Below are 27,509 nucleotides of genomic sequence, written 5' to 3' on the forward strand. Positions count from 1 at the left end.
ATTTATTTTGGATGGAAAGCCATGTGTTTCCAGTGAAGTTACACCTGCAGCGATTTATGTTTTGAATTAGCTTCAGAAATGACCAAAACACATTTTTCAAAAGTTCTTCATATTTGCACTTTTTAAAGTACAAATTTTTTTTTTTTTTGGTAGTGTTAGAAGGATGCTCTGCATTTTTACTGGTAGTCTGATCTGGGAGCAGATGAATGTTTCTCCAAGAGCTTCTTGAAATGAACAGCTGTTGCTCACTAAGTTAAACAGAAGAGTTTTGTGGAAACTAAGTCCAAAGTGATCCTCTTAAAAAACAAGACCAAAATTAGATGCGGTATTATGGTTAGGTGCACGTGCCAGAGGCTGAGTAAATTTAACAACAGACTTGTGACTTAGTCTTCACCCTATTTAATCCATCAATAGTTGGCTGTAAATCTCTGTTTAGAATAGAAATGTTGGAAAGTGCTGCAGCTCCTGCACTCTCCCTGGGATGCTCTGAGCTGTTGTTAGAGGTGTGTGGTGGCAGATCCTTCTCACTGGCTGTGATGGGATTTCTCAGCTTTTGTAGTTTCCCCTCAGGGGTTTGGGGTGAGTCCCATAGGATGTCATTACCTCCTGCCTGCCTCACTGCCCTCTGTGACTTTCTGTCTCTGCCTGCCTGTGTTGCCACCCTGGATTGTGTTTGACCAAGTTAAAGGATCTTTGTGAGCCAGATGATGATTAGCATCCTTACCAGAAGTTTTGTTAAAATACTTACCTGTATTTTCTTTTAAAAATCCCTGCACTGACATATCTGTTTCTTTCAGCTTTATCTTTTCTGTGCCAAGGAAAGCCAGACTTGGTGCCAGTGAGAGACTGGTTCCTCTGCCTTCATCCATGTCATGTGCTGCCATGGAGGTGCTTGAAGGTTTTGTTTTCTAAATAAATAATTTTTAAGGGTTCCTGAGTTTGCTGATTGGGTTTTCAGCAAAATGGAAACATTTGCAGAAAGCAAAAGGGTGAATCAACATCTGGCAACTTCCTCAGCCACTATATTTTTTGTTCTTTCTTGTAGATAAATGCAAAAAAGAATTCAAGTGAAGTCTTTGTGCTCATAAAACCCTCAGTGTCCAAGCATGATTGATTAGGGACGCTTGCTGTTTCCCTAATTCTCTTTCTTAATCTTGGCATCACCCACATTTTCCGTCTTAGCTGTTTCCAGTGGAGATGAAATGTTTGTGGAGGGGCAGGAGCCACCCACCCACCCACGTTGGAGGCTCCTCAGACAAATGGGTCAGTGTTCCCTGCAATCACGGGTGGGAGCAGGAAGCAGCCCCTGGCCACAGCTCAGGGCAGCAAAGCCATGGAGAGCCTGACCCTATTTGACTTCTCTTTTCGAGATCTCAGTCTCTATAAACAGCTTTTTATGGTATTTGCCCTTCAAAGAGGATCCAGGGTGTGGATGGGAACAGTGACAAAGAGCCACTTATAAGGACTGAGTGAGCTCTTACAGGAGTCCACTGCATAATTTTCAGATCAACAGAAAAATCTTGCAATGTCTTAAGCCCTGACGTGTCATCTGAGGTTTTTGAATGCTGTCATTCTGCCTCCCAGCAGTCAGGGCCAGAAGGTTTGTGCTCCTGTTTTACAGGGAAACTGAGTCATGGGGATGCTTAGTGCCTGCAGAGGAATTCCCAGTAAATCAGAACAGAGCCAGCAACTGAAAGCAGAACCCCAGTGCTTGGAAAACACTGGCTTCTCACAGGAGCATGACTTCATGTGTCCTCAGCAAGGGCAGACAGCTCCTCATTTTCTGCACAGTGGAGCACAGCTCTGCCCCAGACAGCAGGTACTGTCTCTCAGGGTGACATCAGTGCTGGGGCTGCAGCAGGGGCACAGAGCTGCAGTGCTGTGAGCCCCTGTGCTCAGGGGGGTCCCACAGCATCCCGGGGGGCACAGCACTCCCTGGGTATCCTGCTGCATCCCTGTGCAGTCCCCACGGGCTGTGGATCATCCTGCAGCGGCTGGCAGGGCTCCCTGTGCAGAGGGAGCCATCCTTCCCTGGAGCTGCACCAAGCAGCTGCTTTCTCCATCTCAGGCAGGCAGAGCAGTGCAAGCAGTGATGGAATAAACACCTGTGTCCTGCCCCAAGTGACACGTGCATCCTTCAGGATGTTGCTTCCCAGTGCCAGTTGAGAATTGAGCTGGTGATTGGGTAGGAGCCCAGTGAAGGTCATCCATCACCATGGATGCTTTTCAGCCCTTGGTGTGAAGAAGGTTGTGGAGGGGTGTGTCTGTACAGGGTTTCCAGCAAGCAGGATCACAAGGGTGTGAGAAGATGGAGCTTAACATCCATCTGTGTGTGATTAACTTCATGTGTGATTAACTTCATCCAGGCTGTGGCTGGCATCCTGCCTGGCTCTATCCACATCTGCCCCCAGTACAGGAATGTGAGCAGTCCAAGTGCCCAGCCTGTGCACTGCTCTTGCCCAGGGTAGTGCTCTCTGTCTTATTTGCAGCTTGTGAGGAAGAAGGGTGAAGGTACACACCTGTAGGAGAGCACCCAGAGTCAGACATGTGGGATGTGCCACTGATCAGCCCTTGGCAGAGGACACATCTCTTGGCTGCCCTCAAGGACAGACATGCGCCCACTTCCCCTTGGGTCACTCACTCCTTTGGCCACCTGTGAACTGGTCAAACTGGGAGCTGACACATCCCATCCATGTCATTCTACCAATTCTTGTGAAGGGAGAACTGCACCACTGGGAGGACACACTCTGCATTTCTGTAGGTTCTTTACCAAGCTGGGAGAACAGAATCAATGAGGATGCCTGGAAGCCTGAGTCAGGGGAAGCACAACCCCTTAGCTCAGGTCTCCTTGCCTTTGTTCTCCAAGCAGGTTTGCCATAGGTCTGTCCCATTGGATGTGGATGTTTGGCAGCCCTCCAGGCTGGGCAGCAGCTCCTGGGCATCTCACAGGGTAAAAGTGACGCTGCTGCAGCAGCAGATCTTGTGATTTGGTGCTAATGGCTCTATAAGTCCATTACTGTGCATTTGTAGGGGGATTTTTTATACACTAATTAACCAACAGTTTGATTTGGAGGTGATACTCTGGGCTCTATTACAAGTGGGCAATTGTAACTCAAGGTCCCAGTGGGGCCCCACGGCACAAAAGAGGGGTTTGAAAGCGCTGCTTTTGGCAAAGGCTCCTTCATCCCACCAGGATGGAATGTCCTGATAAGGGGATGGAGCTGCAGGGCTTGTTTCACTCCTTCGAGGAACAGCATTAGGAGGCAGCCCCGAGGTCTGGTTCTGATTTGCTGTGAGACATCAGACTCCTTACCTGCAATTGAGGGAAAATGATACCTCTGTGCAGGGGCCTCGCAGGGTTCAGCTAAGATTAATAGGGGAGGGAGGGGAGATGAAATATCTGTGGCATTTTGTTGTTACTATTAATGATGTAGAGTGAAGCCACGGCATTTCTGTGAAGGATCACTGCATTTGCCTCTTGAGATCTGGCTGTGTTTCTGCCCTCCCCTACCCTCTACTAATCAGAACAAAGTTAAACTTTGTAGTAGAAGGGCTCAGAAAGCAGCATTTTTCAGTGTCTGAAGGAAAAGCAGCACGTTTCCTGGTGTAATTAGGTCCAGGCTCTCAGGAAATGAAGGCTGTCTAGCTGATAAGTGTTTAGTAATGATTACCAAGCCAAGGCTGGGGAAAGCAAGCAAAGTGTTCTCATTTCAGAAGCAGCAAATCCAGCTGAGATTGTGGTGTGTCATGTATGGAGACAATTGTCCCAGTGGTATGTGGCCTCACTCGCTGGAGCACGAGCCAAATCTGTCCTGGTGTAAGTCCACAGGACCCTCTGGAGCTACACCAAGAGCCTGAGCAGCAGAGCACACATCTCCAAACAGTGTCCCTGGGCTGCCAGAGGTGCCATTCACCCAGACTGGTGTCACTCTGCTCTCAAAGCCAGCAATTCCTCTCTCAAATTAGTAACAGTGCTCATCAAAGCTGGGGGAGCTGGAGGAGGGTAAGAAGCAGGTTTGCAAGGGTAGAGTTACATCCTCTCCAAATGAAATACACATTTCTTCAGTGGTGCTGGGTAAACTGAATGTGGCAATGCATAAATGTGGGTTCTTCAGCGCGCTGTGCGTCAGCCCTTATGAAAGGGAACCTCTCCCCTGAAATTTCAGGGTCAGATTTTGCAGGGACCATGTCTGGAGGTTGCTCTGCTTGAAGTCAACACAATCCATCACATGCCAGCATCCTATTCTATCAACAACCCTTGAGACCTGATGTGCTCTCAGTGTTCTGGGTGAGAAGGTGCCTTGTAGACCCCTTCCCCTGCCCTGTTTCGTGTTTCTTCATTTCAGAAGATGCCTTTTGGTGGGAAGCCCTATCCCTGTTGTATTCAGATGGGTTTGAGTTTTATGAACATTGAGCATTGGAGGAACTGAGGAGTTTTGCAGCACTGCTGCATTTCCTCTTGCCTTGCAGATGAGTACAGAGCTGTACTTTGCAGCTCCACGTTTTCTGAAAACTCTACCATAGCCTAGTGGTAGGTCTTTCTCTCCCCCACGTGTACTCTGGTGAAAATAATACACTGATGTCTTAAAATCTCCCAAATCCCTTATTTATTGCAGCCTGTATAAATGAGTTCCAGAAGGGATTACACAATTCCCAGGAGGACAGGGCCATCAGTGGCTTTTAAGCACAGTGCTCCAGAGGCAAATCCTGGTTCAGGAAGCCTGTAAGCTGCTGGACATTGCTGACAATGCCCTGTGTGTGAGGGCCACTGTGTACCCACCATGTATTTATGGCTTACCCACAAGTGTCCACCCCTGGCCACTGCTGGGGGAAGATTCCTGGGATAATCAAACCTTTGGACTGAACTTGGCAGCCCATGCAGGCAGTGCTCCTGGCAGGACCTCTCCTTTGCTTTTCAGACCAACCAAGATTACATTGCAGAACTATGGATATATTTTCTCATCCCCTTTGTCTGCAGACTTTGTTTCCAGTGTAGTGCCTTTGTGCTGGCCCAGTAGTGGAGAATCAGCACAGAAATCTCTTTTCAAATATGGCACTTTTCTTCAAACCCACCTAAGGCATAAGCTGAGTTTGCTTTCCCTTGGTGTCAGTCAGTTCCCCTCATGGTGAGCACAGACCACCCCCAGTCTGTAGATCTTTCACAGGCTTTGCAAAATGGTTAAATTGGAATTTGATGGGTTTATTTAATCAGATCTGCAGTGCCCTAATGTCCATCACCATCATGATGGCTTCCATGAATTCAGCAGCTGTCAGTCATTATTTGCTCATTTAAGACTTGAGCCCTGGAAAAGGTATCCAAGAAATATTGTGTCTGGAGAAATACGAATTAAAACCATTTCCTTGAAGACTTTCAAGGGTTTTGGGTGAGGAAACAATGCACAGATATGCTGTGAGTCTGCATTCTTGTTGAAATCTATTGTTTGTTTGCTTTTCTCTTTGCTGCCCCATCACAGATCAGGGCAGGGAGAGATAAGCTCTTCCTCAGATAGCACAGTCCTGTTTGCAGCCCACCCTCAGGGCTCTGCACTCTGCTTTTCCAATGAAAGCTCTGGTGCTAATACCATAAACTGACCATGAGTCAGTCAGCTCCTTCTCCAGGAGAAGACCTTTCTGTGGCTCAAGGGAAAGGTAGGGAGGCAGTCCTCAGGCTGGCACAGGCCTTAAGCCTGTTGACAAAATTCCATTTACAGCATGAAAGGGCTGCAAAACACAAGTATCATTTATCACCAGGTCGCTGTGGCTTCCTGGCTCTGGGATGGAGGTGGAAAGCCGTGTGTGTTCTGAGAAGGGCGTGTTCTGGGGACACAGGAGCTGTTTGGATGTTGTTAGGTAGCAGCAGACAAGCATATACATCTGCACAGGAAACTTTGGCTCCCAAAGGGCATTCAACAGCTCATCATGTCTGACTCTCCTAAGAGGTGCTGAGCCATTGCTAAACTGTAGAAAGGGAGGAAAGTTTCTGCTGTAGGAATTTTTCTGCTTGTGTCAGATTTTTCTGTTGTGTTTTTCTTAAGTGTTTTAGTAATTACTGCCATAGAGATACCAGTGTGGAGACAGCTGGGTTAGGAGTGTGACCCAGTTATCAGTCAGTGCAGCCTGATTAGCTGCAGTGTGGCTGCTGGAGAAAATTCACATCTAAACTGCAAAGCTGCTTTTAACTGCCTGCCAAGTTTGTTTTGTTCTGATTTTCCCCTAAAAGCATGAGGCCCTCCTCTGATAGCAAAGGCTTCCCTCACTCCTCCCCAATGTGTTCAGTAAGATTCACCTTCCTTCTTCCAGGTATTTCCATGACTCTGGGGACCACCTGCCTCTCAGTTATCATTCATAATATCAGATGAAAGCTCATTATTTGTCTATCAGGGAGTGGCCTACAGGAGTGCTGGGAGGGGATAGTCACATCCTGCTTGTCCCAGCTGCTTGATTTCATTAGATTAAAATGCCTGGGTTAATCTTTGATACTTTTCCAGGTAAGCAACAGCTCAGGCTGCCACAGGGATGTTATAACAACAGGAGGAAGGGCATGCAAGAAGAAATTCTGCTGTGGAAAGCCTGGCTGGTTTTATGCTGTCCACCTTTTAGTACCAAGCACTGCTTGTTGCCATTAGTGTGTGAGTGTATTGCTTCTCCCATGCTACTCATCTCTAAAGAACTGGTTAATTATCTGGCCAAGGGAAACTCTGGGGTGCAGGAACTTCATGGGTAACCATCTGCACAGATTCCTGAGGGCTGAATACACCCCACCTTTTCCTCATGGAAAATACTGTTTCACACACAACGGAGCTGCTCTCAGGGTTTGTTGGGCAGTGCTGAGTGTCAACACAGGACAAAATGTGGCTCAGAGTGTATTTCACAGTCAGTCAGATCGAAGGTTCAGTAAACACAAACACATTTCCCACTGCTTGCTCTGCAGATGAATCTGCAATGCTTCAGTGTGTTGGAGATTTATATGGGAAGGGTCCTTCCCACTGGGAAGTGGTTTTGCTGTGAGTAAATGCCCTGCTCCTTGTGCAGGATTTGTTACACAAGTGTGCACTGGAGCATATAATGCACAGCCAGAAACGTGTGGAAATCTTCATTCTTACATGCCTGGGAACAGTTCAAGAAGAGCATGTCAGAGAGGGAAGGAAGGGAGAATGTGAGGGTCAATCTAATTTGGTTTTTTTTAATGCCAAATGGCCCTTTCAGACAAGGTTATCCAGTCATTCTGCTCAGCATGGACTCGTGCACATATAAAATAATGCCAGCGTGGTTCAAGGGAGAGATTCATTAAGAAATATAATTTCCCTCTTCATTAATTTAAAGAATTTTTTTCCATAAAGAATAATGAAGTGGTGTTTGCTTTTAGATTTCCAAGTATCTCCCACTTTCTGAAGACTGAATTCATCACCTAGTTAGCTCATTTGACCATGCAGCTACCAATCTACATATATCCATGTCCTGAAAATTGCTTTCTGGAATACCAAAAAACCCCCAAGCCATTTCTAAATTTCCTTTCTCATGAGAGATTTTCCCTGTGCCAGTTCTGCAAATTTGTTCTGTTTTGGATTTGGAGCTACCAGAGTGATTGGTAGGCAGCAGCACACAGGCTGGGGTGATCTAAGTGTCCAAAGCAGGCTGGAGGTTGTCTTCATTTTGAAAATGAAAAAAACTCTCAAAATGTACATGGGGAGCCTCCATCACAGCAGTAGCAGGGGTAGGAGGCAGCCCTGTTTGTCTTGAGTTGGAAGACAAGAAACTGGTAGAGGGTGTGGAGAGCAGGGGATGGTGTGGTACTGAACTTAGAGATGGCCTCACACCTTTGGCTCCGGGTACCTCTTCCTGCACTTGATTAAGGCCCTTTCCTGCTGTGTGCTTGCCTTGCTCTCTGATTTTGGTGGTTCTGTGGGACCAGTTGGTGCCATAGTGGGCTGCAAACACTTCAGCAAATGTGTGACCCATCAGCAGAAGGAAAATTTCCTGATTAATTTCTCTGAAGAATTTCATCCTTCTTATTTGCAATAATAAAATAGTTGAGATAAGGTCAGATGCTATTTATAACCATCTCACTGCTCCTTCTCTCCTGGGCAGTAAGCTCTGCACAGACACAGCAGGATTAATCCTTCATGGCACTGAACCTTTTATTTCCCTTGTTGTGCTTGCAGGCTCCAGAGCCTCCTTCCTCTGCAGAGCCCAGTGCACTAAGCCTTCAATACAACACAGCAGCAGTGGAGCTGTGGAAGAGTTTAGAAAAACATTATCTGTTCAGCAAACCAGGGATTGTCTACAAGGTTGGAAACTTTGGTTTCTAGGTCAGCTGAATGGTTTGAAATTTTTCATCACAGGCTCCATGCCAGGTTCATACACTCTGCAATTAACTGAGGTTATGTGCAGGTAGGTCCAGTCCTGGCGTGGTGAGAAATGCTGAGGGATCTGCCATGTTTTCCAATAAATAAACCTTACTTCTGTTCCCCTAAAAAAAAGTTTTAATTGAAACTATATTTTACGTGATGAAGAAACATTGATACAGAAGCAGATTGGGTTAGGGCACTTGGACACAGAATGCATGACAGCTGCCAATATCTGATATTAAGTTCAATGCAATGGGAACTCTATGAAAAATAGTCTGAGGTCTTGGTTATATCATACCTGTGAGCTCTTTTCTCAGGCAGTCAGGATCTGTATTGCTTTGGCTACCTTCTCTCTAAAATCCTCTGACTTCCGCCCCTCTTTCATCCTTGCTTTTTGCCCTGAAAAGCTCAGGATGAGCTGGGAGCAGCTGAATACCTGTAGTTGCTGTGGTTGCAGCTGCAGAGTGTCAGTGTTCAGCACAAGCAGGTGGTGGTGGGAGAGCAGCCCTGGCTGCATGAGCTGACTGTAAAGCTGTGCAGTGCCTGTCTCACAGGCCTGGCACCCTGCCTGTTCCGCTTCCTTATCCCCACTGCCAAGCTCCAGAGAGCAAACCTAAAGGACTGTGAGTTTTGGGTCACTGTGGCTGAGGCCATGGTGCTGCTGTGAGGCTTTTTCCCTGAGGAAGGGGACAGGAGTTTGTGCCAGCGTGCTGAGCATCTGGCACGAGAGGGGCTTTGCTCAGAATTCATTTGTCTGCAAGGGGTGAAGGCAAGTGTGAATTCAGAACATGTGCCTGCACGTGGAGCTGAGCCAGTCTGAGGTGTTTGGGGCAGCTCTCAGTGATGAGGTGAATCCTCTGGGTTTCTCTTTAGGCACCCAGCAGCTGAAGTGGGGGTAAAATCAAGCAGCAAGTTAGACATGTTCCAGTGAGACAGCTCGTTTCTTAAGCCGAGCAGGTTGGTGACTGTGGCATCACAGGTACAAATCAGGCTGCTCAGCATGGAGTTTGCTGTCTTAAACATACCTTGACAGGTACCAGAATGGCAATGAATGGTAAGGGTCAGTTAGAATTGTGCTGTGTGTCACCATGCAGCCCATGGAGGCTCCATAAAGGATTTTCTCAATGGTTATCAGTGAGAATTGGGTTCAGTTGTCTAGTGATGATGAAGATGCTCACTCCAGGTCCTTTCTCCAGCCTGTGTTTGTTCCTGCACAATGCTCCAGTTTCAGCAGCCTTCCTAGTCCAAGCCACCTCTGCAGGCTGGAAGCCACAATCCCACTGAAGCCCAGGCCAGCACTGTCCCAGCTGGGAGTGAAACTGCACATTGCAGTTTGCTGAAATTCTTTCATCTGAGGTTCTGCTGCTTAAAATATTTTTTTTATGAACCACTCCTAAATCTCATTGAGGAAAATAAACATCTTCCAGCATCACAACCCAGCAGCACTTACGTGTTGTGTTTTCCCCTTCTCAGCTCCAGGTGTTGGTATGTTAAGATCAAATGGACAGGACAGGGTGTTCCCAGGGCTCTCTCAGTGCTGATGCTCTGATTTCTTGTGTGTTCTCTGGCTGAAATACACAGGGTTTGGTGCAAAGCTGCAGCAAGAGTCCAGCGATCTCATTCCAGTGGGGTGAGCAAGCAGGGCTTAGAGCACATACTGAGGTTGTGAGTCCACATTTGTCATTTTTTCCTTGCTCGTTTTCATTCAGCAGTTGTTGTGCAAACATCAAAATTTCCTTGTGTTACGTGCTTGCACATGCTTCTGGCCCCCAAGTTGCTTGCCATCCAAATAAACAAAATTACTACTCTGTGGGAGAAATGCTATTATTTTTTATTGTTATTAGTTAAAAACCATGGAAAATCAGGCACAAAGAAAACAAAATTATTTTTTTCCAATGACTGCACAGTGAGATTGTGACAGGGCCAGGAACTGAGTCCAGGTGTCCTGAGTCCCAGACCAGACCTTTAAGCACCAAAATATCCTGCTCCTTCTGAATTCAAAGTGTTTTGGCAAAAGTTTCCCCAGAGTGTTTCATAACTAATGTCAGAGCTAGACACTGAACGTGTCTTACCAGTTAGGAATTTTGCTTTTATACACACTCACTGACTTAAAAACTCTCCCTAACCTTAGCAGCTGTTGGCTTCTTCATGTTACTTGAATGTTTCTAAGGCAAATATGGAACGTGATAAATTGAAAAGCATTGAGTTAAAATGTTCTGCTCCGAGTCCACTTAGCAAACTCCAAAGGTCATCTCTGCTGTGTAGAGCCAGCAGGACTAGACATAGAGTGAGTCTTGTTTGAAAGGGATTTTCTGTTGTCTAGAAATCAGACTCGTCCTATTTCACAGGGATGGATGTTATCCAGAACTAATCCCATCCTGGGATCTCTGACAGTTTTTGACAGTTTGCTGAAAAGGATCTAGAGCTAAGGGGAAAAAGAACATCCCACAGGAGAGTATTGCAGGTTGTGTCTCGAGGGACCACTTCCCCTTCTGAGAGGTCTTTAGTCCCTTTTAAATCTGCACAGGCAGGGTGCTGTTTGTGAATAGAAATCTGTGGTGTGGAAGAATAAAATTCCCCCGGGCAGCTCAAATAGTGGCTTCTTAGCAGTCCTCTGGATCAGGTCAGCAGCTCACAACTCCAACAAACCTTTTGTTCCATCTTGACTGTCTCTAATTACCAACTGCAGTGGCATTCCCACAGACACTCAGCAGGACCTGAGAATTCCCTTTGTGAGATGCTCTGGTGAGTCCTTTATCCCACATCCGATGGTGTCCAGCTGCAATGACCTTTTCCAGAGTGGGATTATGTTGAAATAATCTATTTCAAAATGGAACCTATGTTTCTGAATAAGAATGTCTCTTTAAAAAAAAAACCAAAACAACCCAAACTTCTATTCTGGAGGGGTTTTCGTTTTGTATGTGCTGTCCCGGTTAAAAATTTCTTATAGTCATTTTTCATGCCTGCTGGAAAGCCAAGGGATTATTATGGAGAGTGGTGTCCTTTGGAAAACTCCAAATGAAAGACTGGAATAGATGTTGTTTTTGCAGTAAAATCTGGCTCCCCTGCACATGTTGTCAGTACAGAGATAATCCTTAAAAACTTCTGAAGTTTACACAAGGCAAATTTTTTGCGTTTCTGTGGGCACTGCAGCACAGCTGTGCTGTGGTGTGCAGGGGGGTGGGCTGAGATGCTGTGGCTCTCACCTTCCTTCTGGGGACATTCCTGTGTGCTTCCTGGGCTGGCTCTGCCCTGGAGCCACTCTGCCCTGCTGCAGAGATGTGAAGCTCATGCTCCCCTGCAGGGCTCTGTTCCCACCCTGCTGGTGGGGTTTGTCTGCTGGCTGCCTGTGCAGGTGAGCTGCTGTTCCATGTCCCATGGATGTGCCAGGGCTTGCTGTGGGTTTTGCTGCCAAGGAGAACACTTGGACTCAGCCTAGCCTGGGCTAGCATTAGCCTGGCCCTGGCTGACAGGTTTGGGTTGAACTGCTGATGTATCCCAGGGACCTGACTGCAGCTTGCTGGTACCCAGCGGTGTTGGCTTTCTTTCAGAAGCAAGTGTTTTAGACACTTGTCTCATGCTAGGTCATGCAGAGGTTTCACCTGAACATCTGTTCTGCTCCTGATACTCCCAGCAGCTGCCATGGATGTGTTTAGCACTAGCAGTTCTGTTTGTTTATGAGGCTTTCTCCAGGGTGAAACTGATGTCTGGTCCTCAGTTCTGAATCTCTAAAGCCAAAATAATTTGGAATATCAAAATAAACCTCTCTTTATACCTCTGCCACCATCAGCAGAGTCTGGTCTTTTGCAGCTATACCCAGCTGAGCTTCATAAATGGTCCTCAGTCCCTGTCTCCAAGCAGAATCCCTCAGCCTGGGCAAAGCTCAGCCTCCAAGGCTTGTAGAGAGAGGAGTCTTTGCAGCTGCTCCCCTCCTCTCTCCATCTCATATCTCATGAGAGCATCTTTCCACCTGGGACTGTGCAGGGGGTTGGAGTAGCTGAGTTGAGAGGATGTGCTGCTGGAACACAGGCTGGATCCCATCATCAGCAGACCCTGTTGCAGTGACTTGTCTGGCTCTCAGGAGCTCCAGCTCTTTCCATTTCACGGATATGGGGCTTTCCTCTCAATTCAGCTTTTTTCTTTAGCCTCTGCATTCAGGTTTTCCTTGGTTATCCCATCATTTCCCAATCCAGTGGTGTCAAAAGGATGTCAGAGGATGCAGCATAAACTGCTGTGTTCACCTTCTACATCACCAGTCTCACTTGGTGTTTCTCACCTTGTTACAGCTGAACAAGCTGGAGGAGGCAGCAAATGCAGCTCACACCTTCTTCATGGCAAACCCTGAGCACATGGAGATACAGCAGGACCTGGAGAACTACAAGAGCACGTCAGGGAAGGCCACCTTGATTGACCAGGAGGCCAGGCAGCACATGGTGAGTCTGAGGCTGAAGAGGTGCCCAGCTTAAGTATCAGGAAGTCTGGAGAGGAGAGACTAGGAGGCCAAAAGAAATTAATCTATGAATGGGGAAATTCTTACCAATACAGCAAAACAAACTCTCCCTTTCTGCATTTTCCCTTAAGGCAAGCCTGCTCCTGCCTTCTCCAGGCACTCTGCTCTTTGTTTGGTTGCTACACCCCCAGCCTGATCCTTCTGTTCAGAGAGCTCTGGGGTTCACATGGCTGTGAACACACACCAGCAGACAGCTTTGATGGAAGCCTCCATGACATCTCAGCTCCTGTGTGTTTCCTTTGACCTGAGTTCTCCCACCTGGGCAGGGTACATGCACATGGGTGGCTGTGGTGGTGAGGATGCAGAGTGGCAGGCAGGAGAGTGTCAGCTGCTTCCAGCTCCACAAAGCAAAAGCCCAAGTCAATGCCAGGGCCAGCCCCAACTTCCCAGTTTCAATTTCACAAGACTCAGGGGAGCAGGAGTGGCTGTTGGATGTAATTAATGGAGGTGCTTATTAGGGGCCATTCTAAAAAATGAGCAATCTCTTCTCCTGGCATTCAGTCTTGTTGTTTGGTGGGAGGGTAAAAACAAACAACAAAAAAGATTTTTTTTTTAAATATAATGCATAATGTAAGAGTGGCACTGAGTATTCCCTAAGTATGGAGGATTCAGAAGAGCATTTAGGCAGGTTTATTAGGTTCCACTGGTCCAAAGTCCATCAGTGGCTTAAACATGGTTTGGTACAAGTGGTTATATCTGATAGGTGTCTGGGGAGATTGCCCTGTCCCTGTCCCAGTCCCCTTGTCCCTTCCTTTGAGAAGCACTGCAGGATGCTGTGCTCCAGGCAGCGTGGCCTGCTCATGGTTTGTGTTCTGGCTGCCTGCTTTGCAGGAGGACTACAGTGCTGGGGTGAGGCACTATGACAGGGAGGAGTATGAGCTGGCCATTGAGCTCCTGGAGCGAGCCCTGCAAGGATACTACTCTGAGGATGAGGATTGCCAGCTCATGTGCGAGGGACCGCAGAGGTTTGAGGAGCACGAGCACCTGGATTACAAGGCTGGTCTCTATGAAGCTATTGCAGGTGAGATCTTTTTGCATTTTTAGAGTTCTCACCCTTGGCCCTGAAGTGTTTTTAGTTACTGAGTTTGGGCCTTTGGCTGGATTTGTGGAAGTGTCTTCCCTCCCATCTCCGCTGCTGGTGATAATGCTGCAGGAGGCACCTGGAAGCCCAGAACATCTCATTTTGGTCCTGAACAGAAGCTGGGCTAGAAGAATTGCATTTCCAGATGTGTGGAGCATTTGCAGCTTTCTGTTAGAGCTGGAAGTTGAGGTGCTTTATCTGAACTGCTTCCATTTCCCCTGTACACAGTCTCACACACCTCGCTGGAATCCAGACATTGCTGGCCTTTGTTTATGTTTTCTGTTTCTGAGAGCATATGAAGAGAGCAGCAGAGTTCTCTTGGCCGTGCTCCAGGTGGCCAGGAAAGTTGCCAAAAAGGCTCGTAACATGGATTTTCTCCCCATCCAAAAGGATGGATTTGTCATTAGTGGAGGTCCACCTAATTATGATCTTGACTGAAATCTCTGGAGAGAATGGAACGCTGCTGTGTAATCTTCAGATTTGCATGTGTGGCTCTGAGCCAGAGAGGATTAAAACAGTTCATTCTCAGTGGAAATGAGATTACATTTAATTAGTTGTAAGGGAAGGAAGAGCAATAAATTAAGGTTTGTTTAGTGACAGAAATCTTATTTATCTGCTTATGGTCTTGGAGTTGCATCAAGCCCTGAAATCTTGCTTCTTATGTGGAAAATACTTCACTCAGATGCAGAATGTTTTTTGGGTTTGCATAATTCTGTTTGTGTCAAGACAGGAAATCTAATTGAAACAACCAAGAGGAGAAACCACCAGCATACCGGATGGGAAGCTGCCCTGGTGGGGCTTGTTTACCATGCAAAAAATAGAAGTGTTGGAAAGGCTGACTTGGTACCAGTGTGGCTGTCAGCTGATCAGGCCTGCTTTTAGAGCCTTGAGCAGGACACCCATCAAGAGAGCAGCCTTCAGTGGCAAAGCAAGCCCAGCATCCTTCTCACTGGAAGCTGCTGCTCTTCAAACAGGACAAACTGTTCCTGTGCTGTGCAAGTCCAGTGCAGCCCCAGAGGAGGTGTTTCTGTGCTGGCCCTTCCTGAGCACAGGCAGGCTCATGGTGTTGCTCAGAGCAGGACATCTCCTGGGGGGGGACAACAGCCAGAGGGTCCCTGCAAGTGCAGAGGCTTGGCCATGTGTGCCTGGCCATAACTACCCCAACCCCAGGACCAGCCAGGCACCCAAAGGAACCTGGAGCTGAGGGAGGGAAATAAGATCCTTGGTGCAGCTGCTCTTCTGTAGGAAACTAGGTGGCTCCTTCCAGGACAGCATAATCCAAAGTTCACCCCTGGTCCAAGGCACTCAAGGCCCAGACATTTCAGTAGGGAGTGGGAATATGTAATATACCAAGAAGAGAGAGTTTAGGTTTCTTCAAACTCATTTCTTTTTAACCCAAACTGATTTGCTCTGCTGCTGCTTGGGGTTGAAACACTCTCACCTTTTCCCCCCAAGGACAGATACATTTCAGTGAATTGATTACAGTACCAAGAAAAAGCAGTACTTCTCATTGATGGATTGATTATTTCAGATCTAGGATGCTTAAAACAGGTTTAAATTACAACAATATGATTTATGTCCTTTCCTTTCTTGCTTTTCCTAAAGTAATACCCTGGATATGCATGGTAAGTCAGACAACTACTCAGACTACCTGTCAAGAGCCAAGAGCACATAGGCACTGTTCTGAGTTTCCACTTGGTTTCATTGCAAATTCCTCAGGTGGTTTTTATGGCAGCTCTAAGAAATGCTTTGGTAGCTGAGCACATGATTATTTTTCAAGCCTGTGTTTGTTTCTTAAGGTTTTTAATGGTGTGCAGAGACAGAGCAAGCAAATTAGATTCGTAAGTACATTGCAGCAAAAGCTCCAAAATGGAATCAGATGTCAGTGTTGGCTTTGAAACTGTACAGCTGGTACAGCACCTATACTATGGAGTCCCACTAATTAAGAAACTTTGTAAATGGCAAATATTTACCATGTGCTTGTGATTCTCTGGGGGGTGCCTCATCTTTGAGAAGCAGAAAACAGGGATTTATGCTGCCCAGATTTGCACCTCAGACCTTTCAGACTGGCCTTGCTTGGCTGTGCTGAGAACCTGCACCAGCCCCTCTTAGCTAAACCTCCCCGTGCCCTCCGGAGCTTTCTTGCTGCAGGGAAGGAGAGGATTAAAATGAGCTGAAGGAAGGGAGTCTGGAGCTGGATTTCATGTGGCAGCACGTGTGGCCACCTTGTCTTCACCCCTCTGCTTGCTTTGTGGGTTTGTCTCTTGGGGCTGAAGTGCTACCTGCCACCTGCAGTCCCTGCACGCCGCAGCAGCTCCTGACACACCAAAGAGATGCTCAAGCTCCCTCTACAGTTGAGAGAAGGAGGAAGGCGTTTCCTAAAGGGGGCAAAAATGTAACTACAACTCTGTCAAATTGGCTCTGGGGAGGAGCCTGAGCTGCCGCCACATTTCTCTTCACAGAGAAGAGCAAGGCACAATTCTTCCCAAGGATTTCTGAGATTCATATTCTCTGAACCTCAGAGAAAGGGAAAACACAATTCTTATCACTTTCTGTGCCTGTGTTGTGCTAAAGTAGAATGCAATATGGAGATTGTTTATCCAAAGTGAGGATGTTTTGTGTCCTTGGCCTATCAGGGCCAGCTGTGTGTGTGTGTGTGTGTTGGGACTGTCGGCTGACAGTCAGGAGATTCTGTGCAGTGTGAGCAGTGGTGTGCAGAGTGAGTGCTTGGCAGATTCAATTTAGATGAAATGTATATAATATAGTATAATAAAGTAATTAATTAGCCTTCTGATATCCATGGAGTCAGATGCATCATTCTTTCTCCCTCACCAAGGTTGGAGTTGCCTTTGAGTTCCAATATGAGCTCTTTCCCTCGGTGCACACTCACCTGCCAGGCCAAAGCAGTGTGAGTTGCACATCTTTCAGCTGAGGAGTTTGAACCTCTGTCTGTCCTTGTCTGGGCACCATTGCCATCCCCTCAGCTCAGAGCAGCTCTCCCTCTTTTCCTGGCAGATCACTACATGCAGGTCCTGGCCTGCAAGCACGACTGTGTCCGGGAGCTGGCCACGCGCTCGGGCCGCATCTCGCCCATCGAGAACTTCCTTCCCCTCCACTATGACTACCTGCAGTTTGCCTATTACAGAGGTAAAGTCCTGGTCCACACAGCACTGCTGAGTTCTATGCATTTTGTGCAAGTTCTTCCATATGGGAATGAGGCTATTTCCCCCAGTGCCCACACTACTGTGATGCAGAGGCACGGTCTGAAAGAGAAGCAAAGGACATTGGAAATGGTGTCTTCAAAAGTCAGGTTGACTGAAATACAATGAAGTAGTTTTATGAAGGTGTTTTAGATGATCAGTCAGGTTTTAAAAGCCCAACCTTTAGCTTAAAGATTACTTTTCTTTAAATAAATCATGCTTTTTTAGGGTCCTTTCATTTGCCTTTTAATAGTAAAATCCTTGGGATTCTTGTGTTTCACATTTTCTGAAATGAACTGATACATCTTCTAAATTAATAAATAACAGACATATGACTTGGGTCAAGCTTATCCCAAGATGCCAATTTTTGACAATTAACCAAATAGTTTAGGATTCGCAGCAAAGTTGCAGGAGTTGGCAGTGTGGCAAAATGTCAGGGGCTGGCAGTGCTAAAAAATCATGCCAGTTGTGTGGTTCTGTGTGCTATTTTATTATGTTTTGTTACATAAAAGAAAATAGACATCTGCTCTCTCAGGCTTGCTAATAACTTTTTACTGAAAAGGGCAGACTGCAAGGGTCAAAATTTCTACTAAAACATAAAGATTCATCATCACAATGGGAAGAAAGCAGGAGGAGACAGTTCATGTGTGGTGTACAGGCTTCTTTATTCCTCTGCCCAGTTAGAGGTTTGCTGTGGTGGGTGAAAACCCCTGGGCCGTGAGAGATGCTGCACAGATGGATGGGAAGCAGTTTGATGCCAGACAGTATCCACTGTCTTGCAGTCCTGCCCATCCATCTGGATGCAATTTGGATACCATCTGATCTGTGCATGATGGCAGACAAGTCTTGTTTCTGTGCCTCAGTTTCCTTGCTGGGCAAGTGGAGTGGTTAAGACAAAGAGGCATCAAGAGAGCCCCGTGAAGTTTTGGGCTGCTGCTTCAGCTGATGGGGAGCTCAGGCTGTGCTTCCCTCCCTGCAGAGTCCCCTCCTGGGCTCTGTGTGAGCCCCCTGTGCCCTCCTGTGCCCCCCTGACCACTGTTGTGTCCCCTCAGTTGGTGACTATGTGAAAGCCCTGGAGTGTGCCAAGTCCTACCTGCTGTTCCACCCGGACGATGAAGATGTCCTGGAGAATGCAGGTTATTATGAGGGTCTCTTGGAAGGCACAGTGGATCCAGCCACCATCAAACCCAGAAAGGTGAGACTGAGTGACACCTCAGAGCTCTTGATGGGACACATTTTAACAAAAAAACCTGGTGGAAATAAAAGCAGCCTGGCAGCTTTCCCCCAGTGGGACCACTTTAAAAAAAGAAGCAGAAGTGCTGGGCTCGCTGGTGATGCTGAGCTGGTGATTTTCAGGGTGCAAGTTCAGAGTCACTGGTGTGGGGGAGACACTGGTGGACAGAATTTGCTTTAATGGGGACTTCAGCCTGGTAAAGCCTGAGCAAGAACAGGGAGGGCAGTGAGCAACAGTGTAAAGCCTCCTCTTGCCCAGTGCTCCGGCAAGAAGAATGCAATGAAACACCAAGCAAAGGGCAGCATCTCTTCAGACAGGGCTGAGAAATATTTCCCAGGGGAGGCTGAGATCTCAGCATTACTCTCAAATCTCTTAGCTTGGAGTTCAGAGCTCAGCCTGTTCTGCAGGCAGTAGCTCTGCTATGACAGGGTTAGGCTGGGGTCAAACTGTGTGTGTTCCATCACCCAGCAGGACTGGCTTTCTCTCCAGTCTGGGCAGCCCTTATCTCTGGCCCTGGGGCTGCCTTCCTCACCATACAGAAGTTCATCCCATCCCATCCCATCCCATCCCATCCCATCCCATCCCATCCCATCCCATCCCAGTCATTCCCCTCGCACCATAAATAAAGTGTTGGCAGGAACTGGTTTTTCCATTCCTTTGGGAATTCCTTGACTTCCAGGCAAATCAAGGTGAACTTGGTAAAGTACTAAAAAATAAAAGCAAAATTATAAAAAGGAAAACAAGAAAAACAGTTGTTTTCCCTCACACAATGAATTTAGGAAAAGAAACCTGAAGTTGACAAAAACATTTAATTGTTTACAGTGTTTTGACGTTTTCTGTTAAAAAATGAATTTATCTTTACTCTGCACAATAGTTTTCTAGGAGAAATACCAGTGTTTGCAGATTTTTCATTCAAAATAAAGCCGCCCGATGGACAATTTCCAGCTGGCTATGCTTTGTGGCCCCCATCCAAGCACTCTAAGTGCATCCCAGGGCCAGGCCATGGGCTCCATGGGGGGAACTGAGGCACAGCCCAGCCAGGGTCCCTGCCCCACCAGCCTGAACTTGCCCTCATTCTGCAGCTGGGGTTTCTCTGGCCAGCTTTTGCCCAGATATTTCGAGGCTCATCAAGGTGTTCAGGAATTTCTGCCAGCTTTGGACACGTGTTTTGGGGATTCAGGCTTCCTAAATGAGTTGCTGAACACCTTCTGTTGTGTATTGAGTGTCTCAGCCTTGTGCCTGGGGCTGCTCCAAGCATCCCTCAACCTAAAGAAACCAGCAGCATTGCATGAAGCGCCTCTGAAGCAGAGGTGCATGGCCACTGTCTTGCAGAAGCTGGCCATGTGCAACTGCTGGTGTTCTCCTTCTCTTTGCAGGAAGCCAGAGCGCTGCTGCGGCGGCACAAGCTGGAGTCCCACCTCCTGCGGGTGGCTGCGGCCGGCCTGGGATTCGCCTACACGGAGCCGGTAACGCCTGCTGTGCTGGGCCAGCAGCTCACAGCTCTGGGACCAGCTCCCCCTGCCCCTCTCCTGTAAATCCAGCCCTCTGTAGCTGACTCGGGAGCTGGGTCTTGGCCTGGTTTGTTCCCTGTAGGAAAACAGGGATGGCAAAGCAAAGGAGGCATTCCTGGGGTGAAGGGGAGGCGCATACAGCCCCATCGACATTTTCAATGTGGTGAACTCAGGCCATTCCCCAAAGTTAGGTGGGATGGAGCCAGAGAGGCTGGCTGATGTCCCTGGGAGTCAGGCAGAGCAGGTAATGCCCTGGCTTTGGCTGGAGCATTAAATTAAGAAGTTTGTCCTCTCTTTTCCCACAGAATTATTGGAACAGGTACGGCGCCCGCCAGGACGAGCACAGGTGAGCCACAGCTGAGCTGCAGCTTCACCATTCCCCATGGTGGGATCATGGTGGGTTACCAGCCTGTCACTCAGGTGTACTGTCCACCCACCTAGCACACCATCCTGGTTGAATTAGTGCCCTTTGCCCTTGCCATTGCAAACATTCCCACAAGAACCTTATTTTAGTTGAGTGCCTCAAAACCAGCAGTGGTCTAGAGGGATCTTGATAGCAGAGGCAAGTGGTGCTGGTCAGATTTGTTGGTGGAAGCTGTTGCTCTCATTACCAGAAAAGCAATGTTTGCTACAGGACGGGGTGAAGGCTTCAGCTTGTATGGCTGTTACATTGTACAAAGTACTGATTTGCTTGGGGTTTTTGTGTGTTAGTTTCCAAAGGGAGCAAAAGTGCAAGCTGAAGAACTTGTGGCCAAAGTCATGATGTTCCTCTTCTCTTTTGCTCCTCAGCATCCCATCAAGCATCAGCAGTGAACCCGAGGATGGGCCCCGGCTGTCCCTGACAAAGAAACCCATGCCAAAGCCAGATCGAGAGCTGAAGGAGGGTAAGGCTGATGAATATGTCTCAACAAAACTGGGATCTTTTTTCCTTTTGCTAGAGATTACAGTCTGCAAAGGCTGGCCACTGGGCAGTGAGGGCCACTCCTATTTAAGGGAGTTCAAGTTTTGTTTAAGAGACAGACAAGTCTTCAGTGCTGCCACAGAATTTCTGGTTCTGTGGATCCCAGGGCACTGCTGTGCTCTTGGACTTGTTTTTCCACCTGCTGGGCTACTCAGTACAGAGCCCTGAGATGTGGAGCTGGGTCTTCCTTACCATGGGGAAAGCAAACCTGCAAACAGTAGTTTTCTGTCCAGGTGGTTTAAGATCAGTGTGTTCCCTGTTGTCCAGGCTGCAGAAGGATGGGTGCTGGAAGCAGCCTGTCCTGATGCTTTGCTAAATGTGCTGGATCTCACCATATTAGCAACCACTTCTCTTTGCAGACTAAGCTTATGATTTCATGTCTTAGCTCACATGAAATCACTTTGTTTATAAGCCTGTCAGCAGACATTTCATCTGATTTCAGCACATTTTCGGCAGCCACAGAAAATACCATAACATCTACTAAAGATAGGATTTTTCCCCTTAACAATTTTGAAAAACAATATTGTAGCCAAGCACCAAAGCAGAATCCTTGCTGCAAAACAACGGGGTCTCAAGCCAGGAGGTGTCTTGTGTCTCTAGTGAGCCAGCTCCACAGCAGCAGGCAATTAAACCTCCCTGTAATGCAATGGGTGGTAGCGCTTTTTGGGGAATTTCACAGCTTTCCCCAGCCCAAGTTGTGTCCAGCTGCTCAGTGTTCTGTCAGAGTGTTGTTATCCCTTCTCTAGCTGTACATAAAATAGACAAATACCACAGGAAGATACCAAAGATCTTGCTTAAGCCAAGAGCTGGTTGAATTATATTTGTTGGCCTGTTTGCTGTTTATAACCCAGTAATTTCAGAGTCCTTCTTTCTGTTTTTATTTCTTTTTATGCTCTTATTCTGGTTTTCTTGCAGAATGTTCTTGTTTACAAAGAAAACTGAATCCATCAAAAAGGAACTGGGATTTTTGTCCATCCAGCTTCTGCCTTTTTCTGTTGTCTTTTTTTTTTCTTTCTCTCTTTTTACTTGGAAAAAGAAAAGGCCGAAAGAGAAAAGGAATTTTAATTTTGTACTCTCCTGTACTTCTACCCTTCCCCCCTTCCTCCTTTCTGCCAATTCCTTCTCTCCCAAAAGTCCAAAGAATTCCTCAGTTTCTCTGGGGTGTTTTTCACAGAGCACAGACACAGGAAACAGGTCTGTCTGTGCTGGTACTCAGAGCAGGCAGAGGCAAGGTGGGAGCACACTGTCAGTGTGGGACAAGGGTTCAGTGTCCATGGCACAGAGCTGCCCCACTTGTTCCCTGGGAGGAACCAGGAGAAATGTTGGAAGTGTTGAGCAATGCCTTCTGTGTTCATCCCTCATGTGCTTATGGCTGGGGAAGAGCAGCTGAGCTGGAGAACTCAGCCCTGTATTGGAGCATGCCAGGAGTTTGGATTTGAGAATTCTCATTCTGATCCAGCTGCATTTGCAATAAGTGTGGTTATCAAGCAACAAAATCAGCACAGTGAACACCAGAAACATCCCATATTTTCCATTTCCAAGAAACCTAACTCTTCAGAAATAAAGCTGTGAGCTAATGATGGGGCTTGTGGGGTTTACGTGTCCTCCATAGGCCAAGGAGACCTGCCAAGAACACAGTTTTGACTCAGTAGACAGGAAAAGTAGAAGTTAGAAAAGCATTGTCACAGAGAAGTTTCCTTGTGCCACATGGTGGGGGGAACTCTGCAGCTCTGTTTCCTCTATTTTATTGCTTGTCTGTGACAACAAATAATTTTCTTTACAGTTCAGATGTATTTCAGTTTTTTCCTGGAGAGACATCTGGTTTAGGCTTTTATTGTTACCATTTCTTTCCTGTTCTTTCTTTGAGGAGATGCGTGGAAGAGGCTTCAAAAGATGGTGGTTTAGGGGCCTTGCTCTGGTTTTTGGATCAGTCAGATTTGATGGGGATGGATTGAAACCTCTCATAAAAAGCTTGCAGGCAGAGGGAGGCAGTTCAGAGGCAGGATGTGAGGGATGGCAGGGACAGCCATGGAAGCTCCTTTGCCTCAGTGGAGGAGGATTATCCCGAGAGTTCTCTGGCTCACCCACTCCCTGCCCTCCTCCTTAGAGGAAAGCAGTGCTTGCTGCAAGCTCAGCACCATGTGAGGCTTTCTCTGTGTATGGCAGACAAAAAACACTGATGACAGTTGCAGGGGGTGGCTTTGCATGCCAAGCCAGCAGCATCCACACAGCACAAATGCAATGGAACCTACACTGGTGTTGACAGCTGGGCTGGAGAGCCAAGTTAGCCACTGTCCCTATTTTTCCCTATGTCCCACTGGGGTTTGGTGTTCCTAGGCTGTGGTCCCTGCATTTGCAAGGCAGCTGTTGAGAAGGTAGAAAAGTGCTGATGTTCCTGCAGCAAATTGATCTCATCTCCTTGTGTTCCCATTGCTTCTGTTTCTTTTGTGACTGAAGGGAGGCCACATTCTGCTGTGGAGCTCTTTGCCTGTCAGCACACCTGGGTGGCTTCAGCTGGCCTCCAGCCTCTGTACAAGGTGTCAACAAGGCCAGGGCACGTTCAGCAGGATGGTTTTGTGTCTCTCCTCAGGGGGCCCTCTTCTCTACAGCGATGTGAAGTTTGTCTACAACTCTCAGCAGCTGAATGGCACCCAGCGAGTGCTGCTGGATAATGTCATCTCAGAGGAGCAGTGCCGGGAGCTGCACAGGGTGGCCAGTGTGAGTGGGCAATGTTCCTGGGCTGAGTGTGACACCTGGATGGGTGATCAGCCCCTGGAGACCATGGGCTCATGCCTTGCTGAGTGTTGCAGCTGAGGGCAGGATGCCTGTGGAGAGCAGGTGGATGCTTGTCCCCAGTGCACACCCATAACTGCAGCACGGGAGCTGCTGCTCCATCCTGGGCTGCAGGACAGAGCCTGTGCAGAAAGAGCTCTTTCCCCATGTTATAACAATCCAAAGGATGCTCATCCACAAGTCTGGGTGAGCCTTCTCATTCACCATTAACTGAGCTTGGCAAGGCACTGAGGGTGGCTGAACATCCCCAGTTAGGAGGTGGGTGGTTGATATCCTGCATCTGTGCTCACAGAGAGCTGCAGCCCCTTTCCACCCCAACTGACCTGGCCCAGCGAATGCAGCCCTGGGGGATTTGGGGAAGAGGGTGCCATGTACTTCCATTGCAGATCCCTCTCTCCTGACACACCAGTTCACCCCTCATCTGTATTCCTGTTCTCCAGGGGATCATGTTGGCTGGAGATGGTTACAGGGGCAAAACCTCCCCCCACACTCCGAATGAGAGATTTGAAGGAGCCACTGTCCTCAAAGCCCTCAAGGTACAGCTCCCTCCTCCTTCTCCTCCTCTCCTGTGCCCTCCCTCCCAGTGTGCACATGACACTGACCTCCCTTTGCCCCTCTCCTTGCCCAGTATGGCTACGAGGGCCGTGTCCCCCTGAAGAGTGCCCGGCTGTTCTATGACATCAGTGAGAAGGCTCGCAGGATTGTCCAGTCCTACTTCCAGCTCAACTCCACGCTCTACTTCTCCTACACGCACCTGGTGTGCCGCACCGCCCTCTCCGGTGAGGAGCAGGGAGCTTGGGAGGGCTTCAGCCCTCCAGGGGGGCTTTATGAGCTCAGAGCAGCTCTGTTGTGCTTAATGCTTAAATTGGTGGCCAAGGGCTGGGCAAAGTCAGCATCCCACAGCAGTAAAAAGTGGGACTGCTGTTCCCCAAAAAAGTAATTTCTGGGATTTCTCTTGGTTTTCATATCTGCAACTCTTCCTATTTTCTCCTCCCTCTTCTCTTGCCTCCTCTTGTCTGTCCCTTCTCCTTTCCATCCCAGCCCCAGCTCTCCATTTCACTTCCCTGCAGCCAGGAACAGGCAGAGCTGTGCAGATCTGAGTTCTCAGATGTTGCCTTTTCTCCCCAGCCATTCCTTTCCTCCTCTCACCTGTGAACACCACCTGCAGTGGGGCCAGGGTAGGCTCCCACCCCATGATGGGACCCCATAGAGCATGGCATTCACATCTCATCCATCCCTTCTCCTTCCCCCTTCCTCCACATGGCCCTGCCTAGGCCAGCAGGAGCGCAGGAATGATCTGAGCCATCCCATCCATGCTGACAATTGCCTCTTGGACCCCGAAGCCAACGAGTGCTGGAAGGAACCTCCTGCCTACACCTTTCGGGATTACAGGTAGGAAGGAAGGGAAGGAATCTCCCCAGGGACCTCTCTCCCTCTGGCAGTCCCCCACCCATGTCTTCATGGAGCAATGTGGGATCTGTCCAGGAGGTGGGGGGTCAGCCTTGACCTCCCCAGTGCTCCCCTAACTGGGATTTCCCACTTGCTTCCCCAGTGCCCTTCTGTACATGAACGCAGATTTTGAAGGTGGCGAGTTCATTTTCACCGAGATGGACGCCAAAACTGTGACAGTGAGTTGGTGCTGTGGGCCAAAAGCTGTTCCTCAGCACTCCATGCTCAGGGCTCTGGGCTTCCCCGGGCATCCTGTGGCTCCTACCTTGCAAAGAGCCAATACAAAATCCTGCTGCAAAGGTGCACAGACCATCTGCTCCCTCCCTAGAGGCCGTGCCAAGCAGTAAACCTGTGGATTAGGGATTCTCCCCACCCCCAGTGCAGGCAGAGGGATGGCTGGTAGTTGTCCCTGGCCTGGAGGACTGCTGAGCTGCCACCCCATCTCGTGGTCAAACATGAGCTGGTGTTTCCACACAGATGCAGTGCCTGATCCAGGTCTCTTGTTCCAGAGTGGGTCACGGTGCTGGACATCAGACCCTGGGAGGGATGTGGCTCAGGCATGAGCCCTCACCTCTGTTTGGGGCCATTAAGGAATCTGGGCACCCACTCTGTGGTTGGACAGAGGTCTGGACACCATGCTGGGGTCTCTGGAGAAGCTGGAGGGTAGATTGTGTCTACTTAAGTGCCTGAGGGTTGGTTTGGTTGGCAATTCTGCTCCCGAGGTCCTGCAGGACTCTTGGGGACTCTGCCAAGAGAAGAAAGAAAGAAAGGTATTTGACAGCCATGCCAGGCTTATCCTGGACCTCCCTGGAGTTATGCCATGGCCCCATTGTGCTCTAGGTGGTCACCTGTAGGCTTTGCAGAGACTCCATGCCATCATGTCCTTTCTGCACAATGTCTGCACAGCAGGAGCAAGCTTCACACCCCCCTATTTACCCCACACATTTTGCCAGCCATGCCCAGAGCTCTACATGTCCCCCTGAGCAGCTCACCAGGTCCTGGGGTGATGCAGAGGGATGCCCAGTGAGTTCCCAAGCCCTGGAGCGTGGTGAGCCCAGCCAGGCCAGCGTGTGCAGCCCCTTGCCAGCCTGTTGTGCTGTTTCCCTGCAGGCCTCCATCAAGCCCAAGTGTGGGAGGATGATCAGCTTCTCGTCGGGCGGTGAGAACCCCCACGGGGTGAAGGCGGTCACCAAGGGCCAGCGCTGCGCTGTGGCTCTCTGGTTCACCTTGGACCCTCTCTACAGAGAGCTGGTGAGTCCCTCCATCGTGTGTGAGGGGAGTTGGGGCATACCCAGCATCCCACAGGAGCCAGGACCATCGTATTTTCTCTATTCCCAGTCGATCTGTTTTTCTCCCATTAAGCCCCCACCGCAGCACTCCCATGTTAGGAGCTGGCCCCAGGGCAGGTTTTTTCCTGCCTTGCCTGGTCCTGGGCACGCATTGCCCTTGGCCCGTGGGGTGCAGTGCTGGGCTGCGGTGCTGAGTGGGGCGTGGAAGGGCTCCGTGCAGGGCTGGCCTGGCCATTTCTGACACCTAGTGGCAGCAGCCTGATGGATGGGGAACTCCTGCAGAGCCATCCACAGCTCAGAGTGCTCTCACAGTCCCGCTGCTACAGAACATCAGCTCTGCCCCAACCCCTGCAGCCCTGCAGGGAGGAGGGAATCAGGCACTGAGGTGGAAAGGGATTTGATTAATTTTGCCCAGCAAATCCCTAGGCTCTCCCCCATCCTCTCAACTACACTGCTGGTTCTGGGGTAAAATCCTTGCTGTGTGTCCTCCCAGCAGCCTGAGCCTCACTGAATTAGCTGGAGCAGGCACTGAAGCTCTGCTGTTACCATTTCTTCCCTTCCCCTCTTGCAGGAACGAATCCAGGCAGATGAAGTGATTGCAATGTTGGACCAGGAGCATCTAGGACCCAGTGAAATGAACATCAACCCAAAGGATGAGCTATGAACTAGGCCAAAGACTTTTTCTATTAAATATTTATTTAATATTGTTAATCTTATTAGAACCCTTCTATTTTTGTACAGAGATGCTGTATAAATTAACAGGTTAATATGATTGTGGAGTTTCAGGAATGCCTCTTCTGTGTTTAGCACAGCTTTTGCTGGAACCCTCATCCCTGTGCCAGCATCTCCTGGTGGGGCTGCTTCTGCTTCCAGCATTCCCTGTTTTTCTCTAGCACTTCTCAGGACTCATTCAGGCCCACTCTACCCCCTTGTACCCCCTTGGAGAACCCTTTTTTTTTTTTTTCTCAACCAAAAGTAGCTGCTTCTCTTCTAGCATCTGCTGGAGAAAATTCTCAGGTGTTCTAATGCACCAGTCTTCCTGCTCCTACTTCCTGCTGGGGGAAACTGGACTACAAAAACTGGAGTTATGACTGTCTCTCACCATTTGAAATATGCCTTTTACGGGAAAAAAC

General features: G+C 48.5%; 1 protein-coding gene across 2 annotated transcripts in view; it reads left to right on the forward strand.

Annotated features, from left to right (window-relative positions):
• Positions 1–27,148, forward strand: part of P3H2 (prolyl 3-hydroxylase 2) — a 62,268-nt gene extending 35,120 nt beyond the window's left edge. The window contains exons 2-15 of one of the 2 annotated variants that reach the window (XM_054639419.2): positions 12,635–12,781; positions 13,690–13,879; positions 16,955–17,086; positions 18,192–18,334; positions 19,750–19,839; positions 20,190–20,230; positions 20,674–20,768; positions 23,436–23,563; positions 24,079–24,174; positions 24,267–24,417; positions 24,913–25,030; positions 25,191–25,266; positions 26,198–26,338; positions 26,948–27,148. In XM_054639419.2, coding sequence (XP_054495394.2) covers positions 12,635–12,781; positions 13,690–13,879; positions 16,955–17,086; positions 18,192–18,334; positions 19,750–19,839; positions 20,190–20,230; positions 20,674–20,768; positions 23,436–23,563; positions 24,079–24,174; positions 24,267–24,417; positions 24,913–25,030; positions 25,191–25,266; positions 26,198–26,338; positions 26,948–27,040 — 1,641 coding nt within the window. In that variant the 3' untranslated portion in view covers positions 27,041–27,148. Of the gene's footprint in view, positions 1–12,634; positions 12,782–13,689; positions 13,880–16,954; positions 17,087–18,191; positions 18,335–19,749; positions 19,840–20,189; positions 20,231–20,673; positions 20,769–23,435; positions 23,564–24,078; positions 24,175–24,266; positions 24,418–24,679; positions 24,880–24,912; positions 25,031–25,190; positions 25,267–26,197; positions 26,339–26,947 lie in introns of those variants that run through there. The other variant, XM_077184000.1, reaches the window with a different exon arrangement.
• Positions 27,149–27,509: the final 361 nt, after the last annotated feature.

The sequence above is a fragment of the Agelaius phoeniceus genome, chromosome 10 (genome assembly GCF_051311805.1).
Source record: "Agelaius phoeniceus isolate bAgePho1 chromosome 10, bAgePho1.hap1, whole genome shotgun sequence".
In the NCBI taxonomy this organism is placed as follows: Eukaryota; Metazoa; Chordata; class Aves; order Passeriformes; family Icteridae; genus Agelaius; species Agelaius phoeniceus.